This window comes from Naegleria fowleri (genome assembly GCF_008403515.1).
Source record: "Naegleria fowleri strain ATCC 30894 chromosome Unknown tig72, whole genome shotgun sequence".
Taxonomy (NCBI): Eukaryota; Heterolobosea; class Eutetramitea; order Acrasida; family Naegleriidae; genus Naegleria; species Naegleria fowleri.
In genome coordinates this window covers 233,500-254,944 of record NW_025408004.1, presented here as the reverse complement: position 1 = coordinate 254,944, position 21,445 = coordinate 233,500, and the positions used below count along the sequence as shown (strand labels likewise).

Sequence of the window (21,445 nt, the reverse complement as noted above, 5' to 3'; positions counted from 1 at the left end):
TGAAACCATCGACCCATGCATGGGATTGTGGAGAAGTGTGTCCTTCAACCACATGATTATGTCCATCGTTTGAAGTTGTTTATCATAATATTGACCCCAGACATTGATCTCAGTTTAAAACAAAAAAATTTAAAGAAAAGCCTTAAACAATTATTTCAACATAAATGATGACTGGACATTCGGATTCGGCTTCGCTGTGGCAATGCAATTTTAATCCTTATTCAGACACTTTCAATGACATTTATCCCAAGCTGTTAGAACAATATGAAATTGATAGAACTACATTTGAGCAATTTATGGACGATGTTAATCGTCTAATCAAGAATCTCAAGAAAGAACAATCAAAAGGCCTTGACAGGATCGGAACAATCCTTGCTGTAAATATTCTTCTAATAATTCTAACAGGAGGGATATGGCTTTGCTGCTTTCTCAGCTGGTACCTTTACAAGTCGCGTCAGAAAAAGTCTCGAATTGATATTCTAACCGAATCCACAAAATGGAAGATTGGTCAGATCATTAATCATTCAAATGACAAGATATTCCAGCCAAAGGGTCTGAAATGTGTGGCTATGTTTGATAGGGACAGAGAGGATCGTATTGGAACTGAAAGGTTCATCGATTCCTTTCTGATGATTCAGACCAATCAGGAAAACCAGTCCTCATCCCGAAAACATCAAAAGCGACTCCGTCATCGGTGAGATACGACTATGAAGTTTACTACACAAATTAATTTCGGATCACTCTTCATCAACTTTTGATGAACCAACCAAATTAACTGATGTCATTGATTGGTTCTGAGTCTTTATTCCATCGATATTACAATAATCTCCCGTCATTTCTGTGTGGCATCTTCGTGGATTTAGATGTTTTCGGATCGTATTGTTGAATGGAGGTAGGGATGATGAACCTCCCAATCTTCAACATTTTTCCAAGAGTAAAACACATCATAATCAAACATTCCAATATCCATATATCACTTCCAAATCAAGTAATTGTATTGTTTTTGAAAAACGTTTGTTGTTGATATTCATAAAAAAATGTCCTATCTCCACCATACTCCTCTCAATCCTCCCACCAATATTCATCATCATATCATGATGCCCACTGCATCACCATCATCATCAGCCACTTACCCCATGAATCTCAACTCTCATCATCATGCATTTTCCCAAATTTCAAACTATAATTCAACGAATAATAATAGTAACATTATCCTTCCGCCTTTTGACCCTGATGATCCCTTGTTCCAAGTGGCATCTTCATCATCTGATCATTTTGTTTTCAATACCAATGTTCCACCCTTTGATAACGAAATGATATCTATTCCACAACTACATGCGTCTCCTTCATCTTCCCATCAAACAATCAGTTCAAATCATGCTGTTGGTATTCAGCCCAATTCAGCAACAACTCCTAGTAACAATTTAATACCCATGTCCGATGATAACATGCTTTACTCCAACAATTCTAGTACCATCCATAACAATCCACTGAATTCCTTGATGAACAACTCTAGCCAACAACAGCCTCCACCAACACCAACCACACCATCTACACCAGGTGAAAAGAAAAAGAAGGTTGGAGAGGGAGTTGTACGTAAATTGTGTTGCCTTTGCGAGAATGAAAAGGGCCACCCGAATGGCTTTCTTGTTGCAGTTGACCAAATCAAGAGAATTCCACCACATTTGAGCTATCTAGTCTCCGATAAACATTTAGATTACTTGAAAAAGCAAAGACAAGCAAAGAACATTTGTTGCGATCAGTGTTGGGAAACTAAAATCCAACCACTCATTGGCAATACTAGCAGCAGTAGTGTTGATGGCAGCAATACTCCTACCACCGCTACACCAAACACTTTGAATGATGGATCCATGTATGGATCAAATTTGATATTTAATAATTACTCTGGTGGTAGTAATGTAATGAACACTCTAATGATGAATAGCACTCTAAATAATAATTCTAACCGCTCATATAGTACAATGAATTTGAATAACAATTTGAACCATCAGTTGACCACTATGAATCCACTTAACAACACCCCTCCTCCAACAAACATTATTACCCAACTTACACCTCAAGACTTTACAGACACAAAGAGAAAAATTACATCACCCAAATCAAAACAAAAAGCACCAAAAAAACAGAAAAAACAAGAGCAAGCTCCTTCAACACCCGTAAATCTTACATTTGACCAAGTTTATAACAAGCCTATCGATGTGAGAAAGCAATTTTTGATGGAAAAAGTTGAACCAATGTTGCTCAATGATGTATGTAGAGGAAATAAGGAAGCATTCCACACACTGCTGGAAGACTTGTCACAAAACAAGCATTTCACTATTCAAAATTATAGGTTGGAAACTCTTCTTAAACCAGCTAGGAATGTGAACAAACCCATTTCTTCGGCTCAAATTACACGACTCATCTTGAGAAAGAGAAAGAAGTAATTTGATATTGTATATTCTGTGTTTTCAACAACAATCCTAGAGTCAATTTAAATATATTTTTAAATGTATTTTACAACATTGCTCCTCTTGTCATTAACAACAATTAAATAATCTCCTTTTTGAGTCAACTAAAAATCTTTTTCAGTTGTTTCACGAAAAACAATGAATCAATTTCAATTACCAGCCGAAAATAATTTTTTCAGCATCGGAATACACTCGTTGATCTCTCTTTCATCAAATAACGACACCAACAACAATGGAACGAATCCAAATTCCATGAACGTTCCTGAATGGTTCGGCTGGATCGGAGTTGTGATTTGGTAGGTTGTATGATATGGACGCTCCATTAAATCTCAATACCACATCATCATCATCTCTATCAATGATTACCGTTGATGATGAACATGTTCAAACAACCACCACTACGATGCTACTACTACATTAGTATTCTCGCATGGGGTACCTTTGGTCTTCCGTTAAAAGTAAAATGGGTTCAACAAGCCAACATGAATCCTTTCATATTTCAATTTTACTTTTCCTCCGTAGTGTTCATCACTTCATTCATAGTCCTTGCTTGGAATGATTGGTATTTCTCCTTGTGGGGAATGCTCGGAGCTGCTTGTTGGGTTCCGTGCTCCTTATTATCCTTAGTGGCCATTTCAAAATTAGGACTTGGCATTGCACAAGGAATTTGGAGTGGAACCACTATTATGACAAGTTTTGTTTGGAGTGTTACCTTGTTTCAATCTAGGATTGGAAATTATTATTTGACTGCTTTGGGTTTGGTGTTGATGGTGGTGGGAATTGTGGGAGTGGCTACATGTTCGAAATGGAATACTAATGTGGTTGCAGTTGATATCCAGGATAAGCTTCCGGAAAATGATGAAAAAGAACATTCATCCGATCGCCATGTCACTGAGGATCATCATGATGGTTCAGAGGACACTAGATTTCATGAGACACACCAAAAAGCAGAAGTTGCAAAATTGAATAACGACGAGGATGATTTGGAATTAAGGCCTAAAAAACACCTTAAATTTGTGAAATACCTTACCAAATCTCAAGATTACATTATTGGAGTGGTGTGCGCAATTGGAGTTGGAATTTTTGGAGGCTCAATGTTTGTTCCAACACGATTGGAGACTCATCAAGGAGTGGCTTATGTGATTGGCTTTGGTGTCGGTGCAATGGTGAGTATAATTTATTAACTCGACATGTTGTTGACTGGTGTATAACTTTTCACATAGGCCATTACTTCATTTTTGGTGTTGATATTTCTGATTTATTATTTTGTTAGATATAGAGTGATAGTTCCTTTCCATCCTAAAATTGCAATCTTTCCAACACTAACTGCTTGTTTGTGGCAAATCGGCAATATTTTTGGGTTCTATGTAGCGCTTTCTCCCCTGGGCATGACCATAGGTATTCCTTTAACACAAACGAGTTTGGTTGTGGCAGGATTATGTGGATTAATTTTTTCAAAGAATTAATTGGTTGGAAGTCAATCACACAATTTTTGTGAGTGCCTTAATATTTTTAATTCCTGGATGTGTTCTATTGGCTTTGTTTGGAAAGGCGTAAAGAAGTGATAGTCACAAGATGTGGATTGATTTTTTCAAGTAATTGGTTGATTTTATGTCAAATAATTTCTGTCTAGAACTCAACAAAATTGGGAAAGAGTCCAAGTGTCTGCTTGAATTCGAATCGATCATCTTGAGGGACAACAATGACTTTTCTGTTATCGTCGAACTGAGCAATTTTGTCATGATCAATTGTAGAGGATGCAGCAAACATCATGATCACTGCACGCTTGTATTTTTCACCACTAGGTATCATAAAGTTGTTGTAAAAGTAAAGTACGTCACGGAGTTTAAACTTGTTGATGGCTTCTACTTTTTAAGCTTTCTGTCGAACTTGTATTGACGATTGGTAATTTCAGCCATGTGTCTAGCAGATTCCATTTTCATTTGCTTTTCCTTCTCGGTTATTTTGGAAATTAATGCATCAAGATGTGCTTTAATATCTTTCTCAGTCAATGATGACAATAGTGCATTAATGTTCACAAAGAATTGATCGTGTTCTTTTAACACTACATTAGGGTTGTGGGATGGAGATTGAACGATACAACTAAAAGAACAAATATTATGATCAAATCTCACTCTATCACGATGGTCATAAATTATGGTGACATTTTCAAGTTAATGCAACATACCTCGAATGCACAATATATCCTAATTGTTTTTCTGTTCTCAAGACAAGATAATATCTACATCATCATATCAATCATAATCTGACTTTTCATTATTGAGTACTTACTGGTTACTAATGATTTGGTTAAATAGTTCCGCCATCTATATAGTTCGTGAACCAATTATTTGATAAACATCAATAATATTATTTTTTCAATCTACTTACCGCATCTAACTCAACTGAGCGCTGTCCTAATTGGTACACAATCTCTAGGGCATGATTAGGATTATTCAAGTTGTAATTTGATATTGGAAATATGATGTCCGTTCCAGTTGGAAGTTGAACAATATGTTCTCTATGTTCTTGACTTGATAAAGGAACCATCACTTTTACACTTCTATCGAACAAAATCTTCTCAGTTGCAGAGTATATCTCCAATGCTTCTTGTGCAGTAAAGTTTCCATGTATTAATAATTCCACTCGGAGAGTCTTAAACCAAACCTTAATGAAGTTATAAAAATCTTCAAAATCAATGGTATCAATGATGTCAATATAATCCAATGAACAAAACTTTTTTTGAAAAAGAAGTCTATGAGCCTCAATAACTGCATGTTCATATGGTTGAGCAAACTTAAAGTTAGCATAAGTTCTTGTCAACCTTTCCTTGATCACTTCAAATCTATCCAATTTGAGAAGCTTATTGTCAACGACGGACACCATGTCTCTAAATATCTTGTTGTTGAGATCCTTAAGTTTGTCATTATACCCTAATAGCAGCACATTAAGGCCAGTTGCATTGGTCGATAAACTGTAAGTTAAACCAGCAACTTCTGCAAAATAAAGATCTTCGTTCAAATAGTCTGTAACCATTTCACAATACATTTCTGAGCAAATAACTGTACGAGGGTCTGACTTGGTTTGTGGGAGAATGACATTGTAAAAAATATTTCCTCGTGGTGTTCCAAAATAATTATCCTGTTTGAACCATGCCTTCATCTTATTGTCAGGAGCTTGGTACAAAATGGAAGGTCCGTCATCATTGGAAGTGTTAGTAATTGTTCCCTTAATATCAAAATTTTCTGGAATAAACGGATTTGGCGCAGGGAATGTGAGTTCAGTTGTTGAATGTGTAACCTTTGAAAGCTTCTCTAGCCATTCCTGTGGAAGGTCTTGCAGACAGTATTGAGTTTTGTACCATTTTTCTTCTTCAAAATCTATATTTTCAAAACTAGGTTTACGGAAATACATGTTGAAGTTGTATGGGTTAAGTTGGTTTAAACATTCTCTGATTAGCTCTTCGTTGTAATCGAAAATATGAACACCAGAAATTACATCAGAAGGCAAATACTTTTGTAAATTTTGCGCCATGTCACTAGCAAACTGGAGAGATCTAGGATACTCTAGATTGACAAAAGCCAACGTTGCCAAATGAGATACCTCGTCATACACCCATTGTTGGATTCCTTGCTTCGACTTGATCAAATCAATATATTCAAATAAATATTCAACAATTTCATATATATGGTCTTCGCCTTCAATAGTCAGCTCAATATTTACAGAATATAAAAGGAAGCTATCCTCTTTTTGTAAATCAACACAATTATTGCCACCAAATCTTGCATAAGGTCCAGCTGATAATGAAGAAGCCCATCCCTTCTTCTTTAACAAAGAAAATAGAGAACCTTTGCACTCGTGTCCAATCTTTGAAGTTCAGTAACATCAAAAATCTTAATTTAGTTTGTGAAACTGTTACTACTTACCAAATGAGAAACGTATTTTTCAGGTTTAAACTTGTAAGCAATGTGCCTTCCATCAACAGTTGGAAGAGTAAGTTGAACGGGAAATATGAGTGACAACTGTCTCAAATCAGAAATGCTCTTTGACCTAATAAACTTTGAAATTTCATTCTTGCTGTAGGGTTTTACATTCATTGGAAAAAAGCTTGAAGTTGTAGCTTTCGTATTTTGAATATCTGCAAACTTGCTTCTAACCCACTCTTCAAGTTGTGATATTGGATATTGTCCAATAACACAAAGTTTCATTGATTGCTTGAATAATATTTTGAATGAAAATCAATTAATGCCTTTCGTACATCTAAATTTTTTTGCTTTGGAGTTATTTCCAAGGACTCTAAACAACCAGTTCCAAATTTGGAGAATGGATGGTGAGGATTTGCAGTCGATTTCATTAGTTGATAGTCTCTCCATACATCATCATTTAAATTCTTTTTAAATTCACTGTCGACAGCTAACATTTCTCTTTCTGTTGCACTCTCTGTAAATAATGGAGAAATAAAGAATTGTGCAAACATATCTAATGCTTTTTCAAGATGAGCATTAGAAATTGACAAATGAAAGTTTGTGTTCTCTGTTGAAGTAAATGCATTCGTAAAGCCACCATTATTCTTTACGAAATCCTGATATTCTCCTTCTTTTGGATATTTAGAAGAGCCCAAAAAACACATATGCTCACAAAAGTGAGCCAATCCAGGAAAATCACAAGGATCGGAAAAGTGACCCACTAATTTAAGTTATGAATATTCAGAAAAAGGTATATCATCAAATGTATTCACACATACCTTTGACATCCATAGCCGCTGCTGCTTGTGCTGCTTCAGGGTCGCTCACCAACAAGGCCTCTAATTCATTTTCCAGTTTAATAATCTTGTATTCTCTTTTATCAAGTGGTGGTTTAATGACTTGTACTTCTTCCTTCATTTTCCGAAAAACGCTTTGATGATGATGATAGAATAAATCTGAGCGTTCGGAAACGAATATTTTTTTTTGTAGGTTCTTTTCCACCAACACATTCGGCTGAACTTGGTAGAGATTCTTTGTTTGACAGTCTGTTCAAGAACTCTTTACAATTTAAATGAACACAGTCTGCACCTCGTCTTGGATTTTGAGGTGCAGAGTGTGTTCATCTCATCAATAGAGTAATGAAGACCACTATTTCCATTGCGTGTGCTCAGTATTTCTTTCTCAAAAAATGGTTCGAATCATCAACTCGGAAACCAATGAGATCATTCGAGATACTCAGTTGGAGAGGATTTCTGTTGCTTTGATCAAGGAATTGATTAGATATGGTTTTGCATTTGTGAGTGGATCATTTGGATGTTTTTTGATTCAGTATGGAGTGAAAGAGTATCTTGTTTTACGGAAGAATGAAAAAACAAATCCCGAAATCAATGATGAACATCAAGCAACGAGATGGAAGATACTTGGATGGTTGATTGGATTATTGAATAGAAATTTCAAGTCATTGATATATGGTGGATTAATAGGGATTGGATTGTGGATTTTGATTCAACCATTGATCGTTGAATTGAGAAATTTAAACCAAAATGTAATTTACTTTGTTCGCGAGTAATGAATGTCATAGGATCATGATAATTTAAAAGTCGAGATGGCGTCACTTAAATTTGTTCTGCCTTATATTTGATTGGTGGATCCATAAGAACAAATCTTGACTCAATAAGCCTCAATTCCTCACCAGTTGGAGTTTTTTCGAGCACAGCCTGAATTCCAGCAAGTGTTTTCTCGAGAGATGTGTCAAAATTGTCATCTCCATAGATAGCATAGAATGCTAAAAGAGAGCACTCACCACATCTCCTGTTCCAGTGAATGTTCCTGGCAATCTCTTGAACTTGATCCTGTATTTCTTTTGGGTTTTCTTGTTGCTTGCATATAAAGTCAAATTCTCTTTATCACCTTCAAATTCAGCACTTGTTAGAACAACCACAGGAATGTTATATGGCTCCTTGTGGAATAAATCAATAACATCAAGTGCATCTTGTTCGTTTTTAATTTTCTTTCCACTCAATGTCTCTGCCTCAAATTGATTTGGTGTTATTACAGTTGCACGGTTCAACACTTTCTCTCGGTAGATTTGGATGAGCTTTTCAGGAACATACAGTTTGCCGGCATCTCCAAGAACTGGGTCACAAACTGCCATTGTTCATTATGAAACAATCCGAGTCAATGAATGCAACATGTTGTTCAAAATAAATGTTTTGTTGCATCATCATTTCTTTATCATATTCCAAACACTTGTCAAAAACATACCATAAATTAAATTTGGATTTCTCTCTATCAATTTGTCATGGATATGTAAAATATTTTGTAAAAAGGATTCACTTCCGATATATCCTGTCAAAAGATGAGTGTAAGATCCTTCTAAATTATTCATTTGCAATCCTTCAAATAATAGAGCAAGTTCATCCCCACTCAAGGTTTGTCCTTTCCATCCATTCCGATATCCTGTATGATTGGAAAATTGTACCGAGTTAATAAAATCGACTTCAAATCCCAATAATTGCAAGGGAAAAACTGCAGAACGATTTCCCACATATCCATGGACCACATGGCTCTGAATACTTAGCACATGTCCGTTGAGAGAACAGTTTCCTGATGACGATGATGATGATGGTGTGGGTTGAGACATTTTTTGAGTGTGAGGGATAATTTCGCAGCATGAGAAATTCCTAATCTCTTTCGTTGCTTCTCAGAACACATAAATTTTCCTTCTCGTGTTTCGTAGCTTTTGATTTGGATCAAACAGTATTTCTCAGTCACCATCATCAAATCTTGGAAGGAAATCCCTTAGGGGACAATTTCATCCAAATTCAAAATATAGTTCAACTCATGAGCTATCTCCTGTTGCTTTCACCGATGAAACCAACAATCCAAAACTAAACCAAACAAAAAAATACAGGAATGGGTTTATTGAAAAATAAACAAATTATAGGTACTCAATTGTCCGACGATAGTGTGTCTAATGGGTGTGTAGGTGTGAGGTGTAGATGTTGTTGGAGTTGAGTTCGCCAAGCTGACTGCTAAATGTTTCCCAAGCAGTTGCAAATTTTGCAGTTTTGGGTTTAATTATATATCCTCTAGCCTTCTTGAGTACAGTTGAACTGTTCCAAGTGGCGTTTTTGTAACAACTGCCAACATAGGCAGCGAATGAGAGATATATTTCATTTAGCCAATCAGTCAAAGCTGGGGGAGATAAGTCTAATTGTTGAAGAGGTTCGTCTTTGATACTACCATTCCAATCCATTGGAATACAAGAGAGAGAAGAATGGTTTGAGGGAAGTCTGATAAGAGGGGCATTGAATTTGAGGGAACTGTTGTCCCATTTTGTGTATAATGATTTGATTTCCGGACCACACATGGTGCATGAGGTGAATACATGTTCCCAGTTGGCTTTGGTATTGCAAATGTGGCAATTAGGGTAATCTTTTCCGAAATTTCTAAGGATTTCTGCTTTGTGTAGGTGAGCAAATAATAGTCGTTGTTGGAAGGGTTTGAGTGAATAATTGCTCCAAAAGGAGATGGCACATGGATGCCAGGTTCTATTATGGTCTAAGATTCCAAGGCCTGAGATGCTCATGGTTGATCTATCGTTTTTTAGTAATTCAGTTCTAGGGTCGACAGGGGTTTCGTATTCATTGACAAATGAATACCGTTCATCAATGTATTGGAGAGACCAATTATTTTGAGCAGCGATATTTTTCACGTGGTTCCAAAATGGTTCGTTAAAGGTAAGATCATTCCAAGCAGCCAAAGCAACATTTTTGGTGATGGTGGAGGAGGAGTTGAATAATCTAACTGCTGTGCAAATAGGTTCAATGGAGAATAAAGTAGAGGGGCGAGTAAAACCAAGGCCCCCAATTTGTTTGCAATTAAAAATGACTGATTTTGATAATGTGTAATCTAATCCAATAGCCTTTCTGACAAAATTAGCAACCATAATATCTGCTTTGTCTAGAGAATTCTTATTGATTCCATTGAAACTACAGGCATATCTAGGCAAAGATATGATTTTGGACATTAATGTAGTGGTGATGCTGTTGAGATATAGATTAGAAGTTTTAGCTGATGCCAGTTGATTCGAGATTTTGTTGATTGGATTATCAGAGGACCAAGAAAAATCATTCTTAAAGGTACATATACCCCCAAGATATTCAATAGAAGAAGATGTGGCAATTATATCCTGTCCAATAGTGACTAGGGCCTTAGATAGTTTGGCTTTGGCTGTAATAGCTAAGAGTTTGCATTTCTTGGGAGCTAAAGCGAGTCCTATTTTCTTTAATTCACGGCCGAGGCTTTTTAGAGAGGAATTCATTTCGATCTTAGTATTAGCTATCAATAAAATATCATCGGCATATAATAATAAAAGGATGGTAATATTAAATATTTGAACTCCTTTAAGCTTTTCTTGTATGTTAGTTGAGGAGTTAATATAAAGATTAAACCATGCCGGGCTTGAAGGATCGCCTTGCGGAACTCCAACATTCGCATCGAAAGGGGAGGATAGAAATCCGTTGACTAGTACTTTCATAACGCTATTGGAGATCATGGATGTCAAGAGATTAATGACAGAGCTATGGAAACCATGTTTCTTGAGAATGCTGATAAATCTTTTATGGATTACTGATCCATAAGCATTTTTGATATCCAGAGCCATAGCAAATACTTCTTGTTTGTGCTGATATTTGTATGCAAAGGCAGTCCGAAGACTGATAAGGTGTTCTAATGTTGAACCTTTTTTCATGAATCCTCGTTGCGCAGTGTGGATTAAATTAGCCTCTTCAAGGACATTCATGAATTGTTTGTTGATAAAATAAACCAAACAAAAAAATGAAAATTGAAGTGTTTGATGATTTCAATCCAAGCCTGAATTGCTACTTGGCGAGGCCTTTCATAGATCGAAGTGGATTTGTCAAGTCGAGGACCTGTTGTCAGGGAGTTCTTTATGATGATAAAATGTATATTTATGGAGGCACTCCTCATCCAAATGGTGTAGACTTTTATTCCGATATTGTGCAATATATTGATTTAAAAACAATCAACTATGAGTCGGGAGAGATGGATATGCGTGAAGTATCAATCCAACAACCAGGAATGATGCCTGAGGGAAGAATATTTCATTCATTGATTTGTGATGATCAATCAAGCAAAGAAAGGCCTGCATCAATGATTGTGTTTGGCGGATTCACCAATGGAAGAAGGTATGATCATTTCATAATTATAATTTTAAAAAATTGATTTCTTTTTCAATTCCCAAGATTATTGTCCAATTGTTTTTCATTTCAATTTGAAAACAAAATATGGAAGAAAAACTCAAATGGGCCGTGTTTGGAAGGTCATTCAGCAATTTATAGAAAGAAAATCGAACAATGATCATATTCGGAGGTCACACAGGAAACTATAAGCATTTTGAGAACTCAACCTATGAATATGACGTTGTTAAGGATGCATGGACCAAATTGAATATTGAAAATATGTCTCTGGTACCACCTCTAGCTTATCATAGAGCTGTATATGTCGAAGAATTGGATTTGATGGTTGTTCATGGCGGAAAAACGAAGGTAGGTACATGTTGATATGATTCTCAATTCAAGACAACATGATTTTGTTAGCCAGGAACAACAGCAATTTTATCGTCCAATGTTTACATTCTCAACTTGACGACTATGAGATGGCATGTGTTAAATCAACGCCCAATGGCTTTTGACAATAGCAATGATACTACGATATTACCTAGCTCCAATTTAACTCTTCCAAAAACCATGGCCCAACAATCTATTTGTATTGGAAACTCTATTATTTTCTTTGGAGGAGAAACAGAAGATAGCGATATTCCATGCAAACAATTATTTGTAATTAATTTAGAAACATTAGAAATTATTGAATATTGTCCATACCAACATGAATCTGGCTTATTACAAAAGAAATATATTGACAAAACCTACACGGAACTAGAAGCAAATGTGGTTCCACCCCTGTACGACAGTGCATATATTTATGACAAAAAGAGCTCAAATATATTTGTATATGGCGGACGATTATTTTCGCTTGACATCCTTTTCATGGTGGCTATGCATGTTAGCGAAACAGACTGTACTGAAAGTTCATCATTTGATTATTGGAAAAACCACATCTCCTCACATACACTTACTTCATACCTCCAAGCATACTTTTGCGATCCACAAACATCAGAGAACACTTTTTATGACGAATTGGCGCATACATCCTACAATGTACATCCTTTAATAATTGAAAAATATCCTAAAATTTTGACGTCAAACATTGATAAGCGATTGTTGAAACTTTTTCTAAAATTTTTACATGGATACAACATAATATTCGAAATAGAATCAAGTAAGGAACTTGTTTCTTTATTAGAATGCTCAAAAAGTGTAGGAATGGGAGATATTTTAACCGAATGGAGTCTTCCATATTTACAGCGACTTTTATTAAGTGACTCCTCTTTGGACTTCTCTTCTGGCATTTCTACAATTCCTCAAATTGAAAATCTAATTAAGGATATGCAAAACAATACTATTTCACAAGCCTATAAGGTCAAACACATACACTACTTTATTCACAACTTTTTCAAAGAGAGGCGAAAGTTGGTTGCTGCCAATTTAGCAGGCGATTTTAGATTGAAAATTAAGGACCGCGAGAATGACATTTTCAGAGTTGATAAGACACTATTATTAACATATGATTTCTTCAAAACAATAATTGAAACACCTCTCAGAGCTGAAACAGAAAGTTTTGATGAAATCACTCTTGAACCGCTTCCCCAATCTCCTCTCAACTCCAAAATACTTTCCTGCATTCTGGATCATGTGTATGGCATTGATTTTGAATACCATCCCGAAACTTGGCCTCTCGAAGAGCTACTAAGTCTCTATGTGTATGCCGATTTCTATTGCATTTCACATCTTGCGCAATCCTTGAACAAAATCATCTTTGGTCTCATTGATTCATCGAATGCAAAAATAATTTTGGAACAAATAGGACCATTATCAGACGATATTACCCATCAATGCTGCTTCCTCCTTTCTTCTTCAGCACAGGATTGATATGGTCACCCATTCATTCAGAAGCTGTTGGAAATTACTTGATCACCAATTTAATTCAAATATTACGGCCATCGATAAAAATCGCGTTTGCCATCGCACATTATTTCTTTCGCGAATTTTCCAATTCAAAAATTGAGCGAACTGTTTGTCCCTGAAGAATCTCTTTACAAATTATGATTGGCTACACCAAAGAAAAAGTCATCACCTCAACATTTTCAATCGTTTTTAATCATCATCGTTAAAATTTGATAACACTCCTGAGAGGTATTCATCAACAACATTATCAATTCTCTTTTTTCTAGCCGCTCCGATTTGGTCCTCTTAAACTTCCCAATTAAGCCGATACAAAAATCAACCACAAAAAAATGCTCAAATCACAATTAATCAAAGCTTCCATCGTGAGCAAAAATTCAACGTCTGTAGCCAAGCAAACGTTGATGAAGGCATCAAAGAAATCCTTCCATGCTACAACCAACAATACTATTGGCTTCTCTTCCAAGATGAGTAGTACTGAAAGTATACGTATGATTCAAGCCTCCTCGCAGCAAAGAACGATGAGCACCAGCCAAATTTTGAAAAACAGCAACTCGACGATGCCATCCGATAGCTTTGCTTGGGTTGGATCAAACTCGCAATATCTGGAAGAGCTGGAACTTGCCTGGAGAATGAATCCTAACAGTGTTTCTTCTGAATGGCAAAATTACTTTGCCTCCCTCTCTCAAACAGGTGGAGCACAACGTGTCTTCTCTTCGCAGCAAGCTTCTATCGTTGCATCTCCTGAAGTTGGAGCACAAGGTGAGATCATTTCACTTATTAGATCATTCCAAGTATTCGGTCATCACGTCAGCAAGTTGGATCCATTAGGAATGTATGCTGCTGACCTTGATTTTCATGATATTCCTCAATTGGTATGTTTAATTATCAATTATTTTCCTTGTTGTTTTGACCGTTTGTTTTCACTTTGACTACAATAATTCTATTTCAAAACGACAAAATTTTAAATATTTATCAATGTATCATTTTGATTGACCATAATATTATTGTTTACTTGGAAATAATTCAAAACTCTACCATCATATGACCGACAACATTACTCGTGGTATTTAGCACATTGAAAACTATCCATACCTTTCCAAGATGGATCCAAACACACCAATTGATTTGTCGCAAGAATTAATCAAGGGATTCCTCTCTTCTTCTCTTTCTCCAAACAACAAGCCATTAACTTTGCAAACTTTGTTGCAAAGACTTCAAGAAACATACTGCGGAACTATCGGATGGGAATATATGCATATTAATGACAGGGAAGTTTGTAACTGGTTGCGCGAAAGAATTGAAACACCAACTCAAGTTGACCTCACACCTGATGAAAAGAAAGTTCTGTTGGAAAGATTGAGTTACAGTCACATGTTCGAAGAATATTTGGCAAACAAATTCCCTACAACAAAGAGATTTGGTTTGGAAGGTTGCGAATCTTTAATTCCAGGTCTCAAGAGTTTGATTGATGTCTCATCATCATTGGGTGTTGATTCATTTGTTATCGGTATGCCACACAGAGGTCGTTTGAACGTATTGGCAAACGTAATGAGAAAGCCATTGGCGCAAATCTTTAGAGAATTCTTGGGTAAGACTGAAAACAAGTTAGGATCTGGTGACGTGAAATATCACTTGGGTACATCTTGCAAACGTTATCTTCCTTTCACAAAGAAGGAAGTTGAACTTTCTCTTGTTCCAAATCCATCTCACTTGGAAGCTGTTAATCCAGTTGTTGAAGGAAAAGTAAGAGCAAAACAAGTTTTCATGAAGGATTCCAAGAGAGAAAGAGTTTTACCAATTCTGCTTCATGGTGATGCTGCTTTTGCTGGACAAGGTGTCGTTTATGAAACAATGGGATTGAGTCAATTGGAAGAGTACGGAACCGGTGGTACTGTTCATGTTGTTGTGAACAACCAAATCGGCTTTACAACTAATCCTAAAAACTCTAGATCAACTTCATACTGTTCTGATATTGCCAAATACCTTAATGCACCAATTTTCCATGTTAATGGAGATGATGCAACTGCTGTTGTCAAGGTATTTAAATTGGCTGCTGAGTATAGACAAAAGTTCCATGCTGATGTAGTTGTTGATATTGTTTGTTATCGTAAGAGAGGTCACAATGAGTTGGATGAACCAATGTTTACACAACCAATCATGTACAAGGCAATTGCTAAACAGGAGCCAATCATTAGCAAGTATCGTACTCAACTTTTGAAGGAAGGAATTGTTACGGAAGATCATATTAAGCAAGTCGAAGAGCAAGTTAAGACTACCTTTGACTTGGAGTTTGCTAGATCAAAGACTGATGAAAAGTTAGATGTAACTGGAGAAGTTTGGTATTTACAAGGAAGTAAGTGGGACAGAATGAAGACTCCACACGAATATTCTGCAATCAGAACTACTGGTGTTCCACTTGCTGAATTAAAGAAGCTTGGTAAGCAGGTTTCAACCTTGCCAGAAACTGGCTTCACACCACATAAGGGTGTTGCTCGTGTGTACAGCCAACGAACCCAAATGATTGAAAGCGGTGAAGGTTTAGATTGGGGAATGGGAGAAACTCTTGCTTATGCCACTCTTTTGAAAGAAGGATTCCATGTTAGAATCAGCGGTCAAGATGTTGAAAGAGGTACCTTCTCACATAGACATGCTGTTGTCATTGATCAAGAAAACGAAAACAGATATATTCCACTCAAACATGTTAATCCAAATGTTGAATTTACTATTGCAAACTCAAGCTTGAGCGAATATGGAGTTCTCGGATTTGAATATGGTTATTCACTTGAATCGCCAAACCAACTCGTAATTTGGGAAGGACAATTTGGTGACTTTGCCAACGGTGCATCCATCATTGTGGACCAATTCCTTTCCTGTGCTGAACAAAAATGGATGAGATCGTCAGGTCTCACACTCCTTCTTCCACATGGTTATGAAGGTCAAGGCCCAGAACACAGTAATGCTAGAATTGAGCGTTATTTGCAACTTTGTGATGAAGATGATGAAACACTTCCAGAAAAGGATTCAAGCAAAACACTCCAAATTCAACAAACAAACATGCAAGTTGTAAACTGTACAACACCAGCAAACTTCTATCACGTCTTGAGAAGACAGTTGCATCGTGACTTTAGAAAGCCTTTGGTTGTTTTTACACCAAAGAGTTTGCTTAGATTGAAGGAAGCTGCCTCAACATTGGCTGAAATGGCTGAGGGTACATCATTCAGACAAGTGATTGACGATGAAACAGGAGCATTCAGTGATCCAAAGGAAGTTAAGAGAGTTGTTTTATGCTCAGGAAAAGTTTATTATGATCTCCTTGCTTCCAGAACTCAAAAGAAGATCAACAACATTGCACTTGTACGTGTTGAACAATTGGCTCCATTCCCATTCTACAAGATCATTGAAGTTATGGATAAGTATTCCAATGCCGAGATTACTTGGTGCCAAGAAGAACCAAAGAATTATGGACCTTGGTTGCACGTTTATCCAAGATTGAAGACATGTCTCAAGCATGCTCATGGCAGAAAGCACAAGCAAACAGACTTCAAATACTTTGGTAGAAAGATTTCTGCTTCTCCTGCTACTGGTTATGCTTCGAAACACAACCAAGAGCAAGAAGAACTTGTAACCCACGCTTTGACCCTTTAATTTTATTTTACATTATTCTTATTTAATTCTAATCCTCAAGTTTAAGGTCATTGTAAGCAGCTTGTATGGATTGGAAATAAAATCAATTTTCAAGAAAACTGTGCACTCCTGAAACCTATTCAAGGCCTTAAAGTTGCAACAGTAAAACCGTTTCCTGAAATATTTAACCCTACAAAAATGATTCGTTCAACTTGCTCCACACAGGAGGATTGATCTTGCTATGCACCAACTTGGCAACCACAATCACCACTGTCGCTGCAACGGTAATCACCACTGACTTCCACCAAAAGTCGAAAGTCATTATAAAAGCAGTGTCAAAGTAGGTAGGCAATAGGAAAATGGAAGCAAAGTAGATTGCAATTGAAAGAATTTCCGAAAGAATAATCAGAGGATTAAGCTTACGATGGACTTCAATAGAAACCATCACAATTTCTGTTAAAATAAGAGCCGTGAAGCTAATACTTTGAATTCTCAAAAAGTTATTTTCAAATAAAAAGATGGCGAGGATCATTATAATACCACCTTGGTAAACAGCTTTGAGAGTCCAAATGAGAAATGTTTTAAATGAAAGGACTCTCCCTTTTTGAAGCTCCTTATAGAGTTCTGGGAATAGATACACTGTTTCTCTCTTAACATCTTCATCCAACACTAATGAGAATACTGGAAAGTTCGTGTAATAGGTTGAATATCCCACTAAAAGCCACCTATCAAGAAAATGTCATTTGTGACGTGTCATCATTTCATAACTTACCCTGTGAAAATAGGAATTGTTGAAAAGTAAAACATGGCTGAGAATATGGCCTGAATGACAGAAATGATTAACCCTCTATGAATGATAAATTGTCCTAAAGCAGCAGATCGTTTGTAAGAATTTCTTCCATGCCACAAGATTAAATCAGTGCAATATGAAAATTGTTTGATCGAAAAATCTGCTGCTAAAGAAGCATGTTTTCCTTCTTTTCCTTCTATTCCTATTCCAACATCAGCACATAAAATCATAGAGACATCATTTCCTCCATCTCCAATAGCAGCCGTTTGATTTTTTGTCTTTTTCTTAACAAGAGAGACAACTTCTGCTTTTTGAGTTGGACTGCACCTGCAACACACCACACTCGTAGCTTTGCAGGCAGCTGATACAAACTTGTTTGGTAACTTTTCTAAAGCAATATGAAGGGTTGTTCCATCAATTAAAAATCCAGCACCTGAAGAAGCATATTCAGTTTCATATTCTTCCAATAATTCCTCAATTCTTTTCTCATCATTGGAGATGACTTCGAAAATAAATTGACCTCTTGCCACAAGTTTTGTACTTCTCGAAATACAAATTGCAGTCTCGACTTTATCTCCTGTAAGCATCCATACTTTCACACCAGCATGTCGAAGTTGTTCAAGACTTCGTTGTACATTTTCTTGAAGCTTATCCTCAACACCAGTCACACCCAATAAATTCATTTCACATTCCAAATACTTTTGACGTACTCGTTCCATTTCAGATGCTCGATCATTAATGAGGGCAGATGCTTTTTTGTATTCATTATGGAATTGAATGTATTGGTCTTCAGTTAAAACCTTACTTCCAAATACCAATGTTCTCAATCCTTCTCTAGCCATATTGTCTGCTTCTTCATCTAACCACTCGCTTTGTGATGCCTTTACAAGTTGTTTCATCACAGAGTCAGCACCTTTACAATAAAATACAATCTTGCCACTCGAGAGGAATTTCACAATAATACCCATCCGCTTGGAGGCTGATGTAAAAGGGAAAATATTTAACACCTCATATTCTTCAAATTCTCCAAGAGGATTTTTCAAAGTCATTGAGTTCAATGTTCTGCTTTCAAGAATTAATCCTGATTTTTCTGCAAATTTCACAAGTGCAATTTCGTCAGGTGAACTACCTTGATATTCTCTCTCAGAATTGTTTAGTTGAATGTCAGTTTGAACGGCTGCACCATCTTCATCTTGATACATGCTTTCTTCACGATGATGATGTGTAGAGGTAGGATCAATTGGTGTCACATTGTGGCACAAAGCAAGAGCTTCAATAAATTCCTTAACTTGTAGGTCATTGTTCGTTACATTTTGTCCCTTATATGTTTTTTCTACATGTTCCAATATGTCCGTTAATGCCTCTTCGTCAAATGAGATGTTTCCTAAATGTAGTTTTTTGAAAATCATAACATTTTGTGTCAATGTTCCAGTCTTATCGGTAAATAAATAATTAATTCGACCTAATTCTTCTGGAATTGAGGAGTTTCGAACGATTGTACCAGGAATCTTCTTATCCTTCATTATAAAGAAGCTATATACTGTTTTACCCATATCCAAGTTCACTCTCAAGCTGATTGGAATGATCGAAGAGAACAGTAACACAAATCTAAAAATGGTAATGTACCAAAGACCTTGGAATTGTTTCAGTGCTACCATCAGTACACTCACAACGACCATTAGACAGAATAAAAATTTAGACAAGGTATTCAGTTCACGATCCAGTTTTCCAACTTTTGATCTTGGCTCACTTGCGTTCAGTGCACTTCTCGTTTCGGCCTTGAATGATTCGTGTCATCTATTGTTGTAAACAGATACGACACCAATAGTACTTACACCTGTGTAAATGACCAGAGCAATTACTGTACCCGTGGCAACGACTGTATTCGCCCATAATGTATTTTCTAAGCTTAAAGGTTCCACCACCTCCACTCGTCCATCTGTCGAATAGAGTGTGAAATTTCCGATAAAATCATAAATTTCTTTCTTTGGTTTTTCTGCAAAAACACACGCAGTGATTCGCCTTAAATCAAAGTCAGACGAAAGTTTTTGTGTAGTAGGAATAGCATGTCTCAGTTTTTGATCTGTCTCACCATCAAGTTGATCGGTTCTGATAAATGATGCTCCACTTTTTTCTGTCGTTCGAAGCAAAATGCAATCTGCTGGTATTCTCTGATCAGTTTCAATTTGAATAATGTCACCCACTTTGATTTTTGAGCTTGGAACTGTTTCAAAAGTAGAATTTTTAGAAAGTCTCTTAAATTTCTGGCTATTAGATTCAATGTCTCTTCTCCATCGTTTAATGTCATCATAGGCTTCTTTCAACAAAGTAACACACAAAACAAACGCTAATGGAGCCACATAGGTAAATAAAAAACCAACTTGTAACTGTGGAATGATCTGACTCAGTGCCACCACAAGAAAATATAAATTAAAAAAGAACTTGAATTGTTCGAATAAAACCAGAGGAAGAAATGTTATAAAATTATATCTCCTATTTCGAACCACATTAGCAGGATATTTCTTTCCTTTCGGTACCGTTTGTCCATTAAGAAAAATCGTTCTTCCAAAATATTTCTTTCTTCGGAGCGTAAAATCAAAAAGTTTTTCAAAGATATTTCTTCGATCATAAGATTTCAATTTTTCAGTTTCAGGATCTAAAAATTGATCCACATCGAGACATGGACTTCCCATGATATGTGATGTCTCGCTAAACATTGTACAATCTTTAAATAATGGTTTTGTTATTTCTTCTTCGTGGCTCGCTTCTTCGTCGGAATGAGAAATGTAATCCACAACTTCCGACTGAAAAGGTGATGTGTTGGTGTTGGTGTGGATGGATGCTGTATTTACTTTTCGGATGGTCGGCGGACTGATAGTCTCTCTATTGCTACTACTACTACTACTACCACCAATAATAATACTACTACTACTACCACTAGTATTGTTCAAATTTCCTGTTGTGGATCCTTCTCCTCCTCCTCCTACAAGAACAGATAAACAACGAGTCGTAGTCGAGTTAGCCTTGTTCATGAAAGGCTCAACAACAATCTTAGAGTTGTCTCGTTATTCGAATCACAACAACAATCCCACTTGTGGTGATCCGATATGTGAACAATCAGTGATAGGTGTTCAATCGATATCGTTCTTCTCGCTTCTTGTCAAAAAAAGGCAGGTGGTCCTCGGAGAGAGATGCGAAAAGAAGAACTCGCTTGTGTTGTATTGGAAGATATTTTTTTTGAGTTTCGAAATGGAAATTTGTTGGAAATGTCAAACAATTTTTTCCAGCATTTTCCGAAACGAAAAAAATTCTGAGAACAGCGACTGCTCCATTGAACGTTGATTTTGTTTCAATGAATTGAATGCTGAGCATCACCACAATTATGGCAAGAACAAAACAAACAGCAAGACGAGTCATTAGTCAGGAATGCCGACCCTTACCACCTGAAATTAAAGAGAAATTAGAAAAACGAATTAGGGATCA

At 36.4% G+C, this 21,445-nt stretch overlaps 10 protein-coding genes across 10 annotated transcripts in view; 6 read left to right on the top strand and 4 right to left on the bottom strand.

The window, feature by feature from the left end:
• Window positions 1-1,037: 1,037 nt before the first annotated feature.
• On the top strand, window positions 1,038-2,447 carry FDP41_009698 (uncharacterized protein; the record flags this gene model as incomplete). The annotated part of the gene is made up of 1 exon (XM_044713683.1): window positions 1,038-2,447. The coding sequence occupies one exon, from the start codon at window positions 1,038-1,040 to the stop codon at window positions 2,445-2,447; it is 1,410 nt and encodes a 469-aa protein (XP_044556717.1).
• Window positions 2,448-2,609: 162 nt separating this feature from the next.
• FDP41_009697 (uncharacterized protein) lies at window positions 2,610-3,937 on the top strand (the record flags this gene model as incomplete). Its single annotated transcript, XM_044713682.1, has 3 exons — window positions 2,610-2,767; window positions 2,893-3,637; window positions 3,695-3,937. 3 exons carry the CDS (start codon window positions 2,610-2,612, stop codon window positions 3,935-3,937), a joined length of 1,146 nt encoding a protein of 381 aa, XP_044556716.1.
• Window positions 3,938-4,336: 399 nt separating this feature from the next.
• On the bottom strand, window positions 4,337-7,354 carry FDP41_009696 (uncharacterized protein; the record flags this gene model as incomplete). Its single annotated transcript, XM_044713681.1, has 7 exons — window positions 4,337-4,607; window positions 4,660-4,713; window positions 4,764-4,798; window positions 4,863-6,338; window positions 6,398-6,685; window positions 6,847-7,157; window positions 7,216-7,354. 7 exons carry the CDS (start codon window positions 7,352-7,354, stop codon window positions 4,337-4,339), a joined length of 2,574 nt encoding a protein of 857 aa, XP_044556715.1.
• Window positions 7,355-7,625: 271 nt separating this feature from the next.
• On the top strand, window positions 7,626-8,006 carry FDP41_009695 (uncharacterized protein; the record flags this gene model as incomplete). The annotated part of the gene is made up of 1 exon (XM_044713680.1): window positions 7,626-8,006. The coding sequence occupies one exon, from the start codon at window positions 7,626-7,628 to the stop codon at window positions 8,004-8,006; it is 381 nt and encodes a 126-aa protein (XP_044556714.1).
• Window positions 8,007-8,052: 46 nt separating this feature from the next.
• On the bottom strand, window positions 8,053-9,080 carry FDP41_009694 (uncharacterized protein; the record flags this gene model as incomplete). Its single annotated transcript, XM_044713679.1, has 3 exons — window positions 8,053-8,175; window positions 8,241-8,584; window positions 8,702-9,080. The coding sequence occupies 3 exons, from the start codon at window positions 9,078-9,080 to the stop codon at window positions 8,053-8,055; spliced, it is 846 nt and encodes a 281-aa protein (XP_044556713.1).
• Window positions 9,081-9,410: 330 nt separating this feature from the next.
• Window positions 9,411-11,243, bottom strand: FDP41_009693 (uncharacterized protein; the record flags this gene model as incomplete). Its single annotated transcript, XM_044713678.1, has 1 exon — window positions 9,411-11,243. One exon carries the CDS (start codon window positions 11,241-11,243, stop codon window positions 9,411-9,413), a length of 1,833 nt encoding a protein of 610 aa, XP_044556712.1.
• A 35-nt stretch (window positions 11,244-11,278) lies between these two features.
• On the top strand, window positions 11,279-13,512 carry FDP41_009692 (uncharacterized protein; the record flags this gene model as incomplete). The annotated part of the gene is made up of 4 exons (XM_044713677.1): window positions 11,279-11,649; window positions 11,707-11,783; window positions 11,843-12,009; window positions 12,061-13,512. The coding sequence occupies 4 exons, from the start codon at window positions 11,279-11,281 to the stop codon at window positions 13,510-13,512; spliced, it is 2,067 nt and encodes a 688-aa protein (XP_044556711.1).
• A 365-nt stretch (window positions 13,513-13,877) lies between these two features.
• On the top strand, window positions 13,878-17,193 carry FDP41_009691 (uncharacterized protein; the record flags this gene model as incomplete). Its single annotated transcript, XM_044713676.1, has 2 exons — window positions 13,878-14,420; window positions 14,620-17,193. The coding sequence occupies 2 exons, from the start codon at window positions 13,878-13,880 to the stop codon at window positions 17,191-17,193; spliced, it is 3,117 nt and encodes a 1,038-aa protein (XP_044556710.1).
• Window positions 17,194-17,362: 169 nt separating this feature from the next.
• FDP41_009690 (uncharacterized protein) lies at window positions 17,363-20,994 on the bottom strand (the record flags this gene model as incomplete). Its single annotated transcript, XM_044713675.1, has 3 exons — window positions 17,363-17,897; window positions 17,945-19,740; window positions 19,798-20,994. The coding sequence occupies 3 exons, from the start codon at window positions 20,992-20,994 to the stop codon at window positions 17,363-17,365; spliced, it is 3,528 nt and encodes a 1,175-aa protein (XP_044556709.1).
• Window positions 20,995-21,344: 350 nt separating this feature from the next.
• Window positions 21,345-21,445, top strand: part of FDP41_009689 (uncharacterized protein) — a gene marked incomplete at both ends in the record, with an annotated part of 1,052 nt that continues 951 nt past the window's right edge. Inside the window, one exon of the mRNA XM_044713673.1 lies at window positions 21,345-21,445. This exon is cut by the window's right edge and continues 729 nt beyond it. Within this exon, the coding sequence (XP_044556708.1) occupies window positions 21,345-21,445 (101 nt within the window).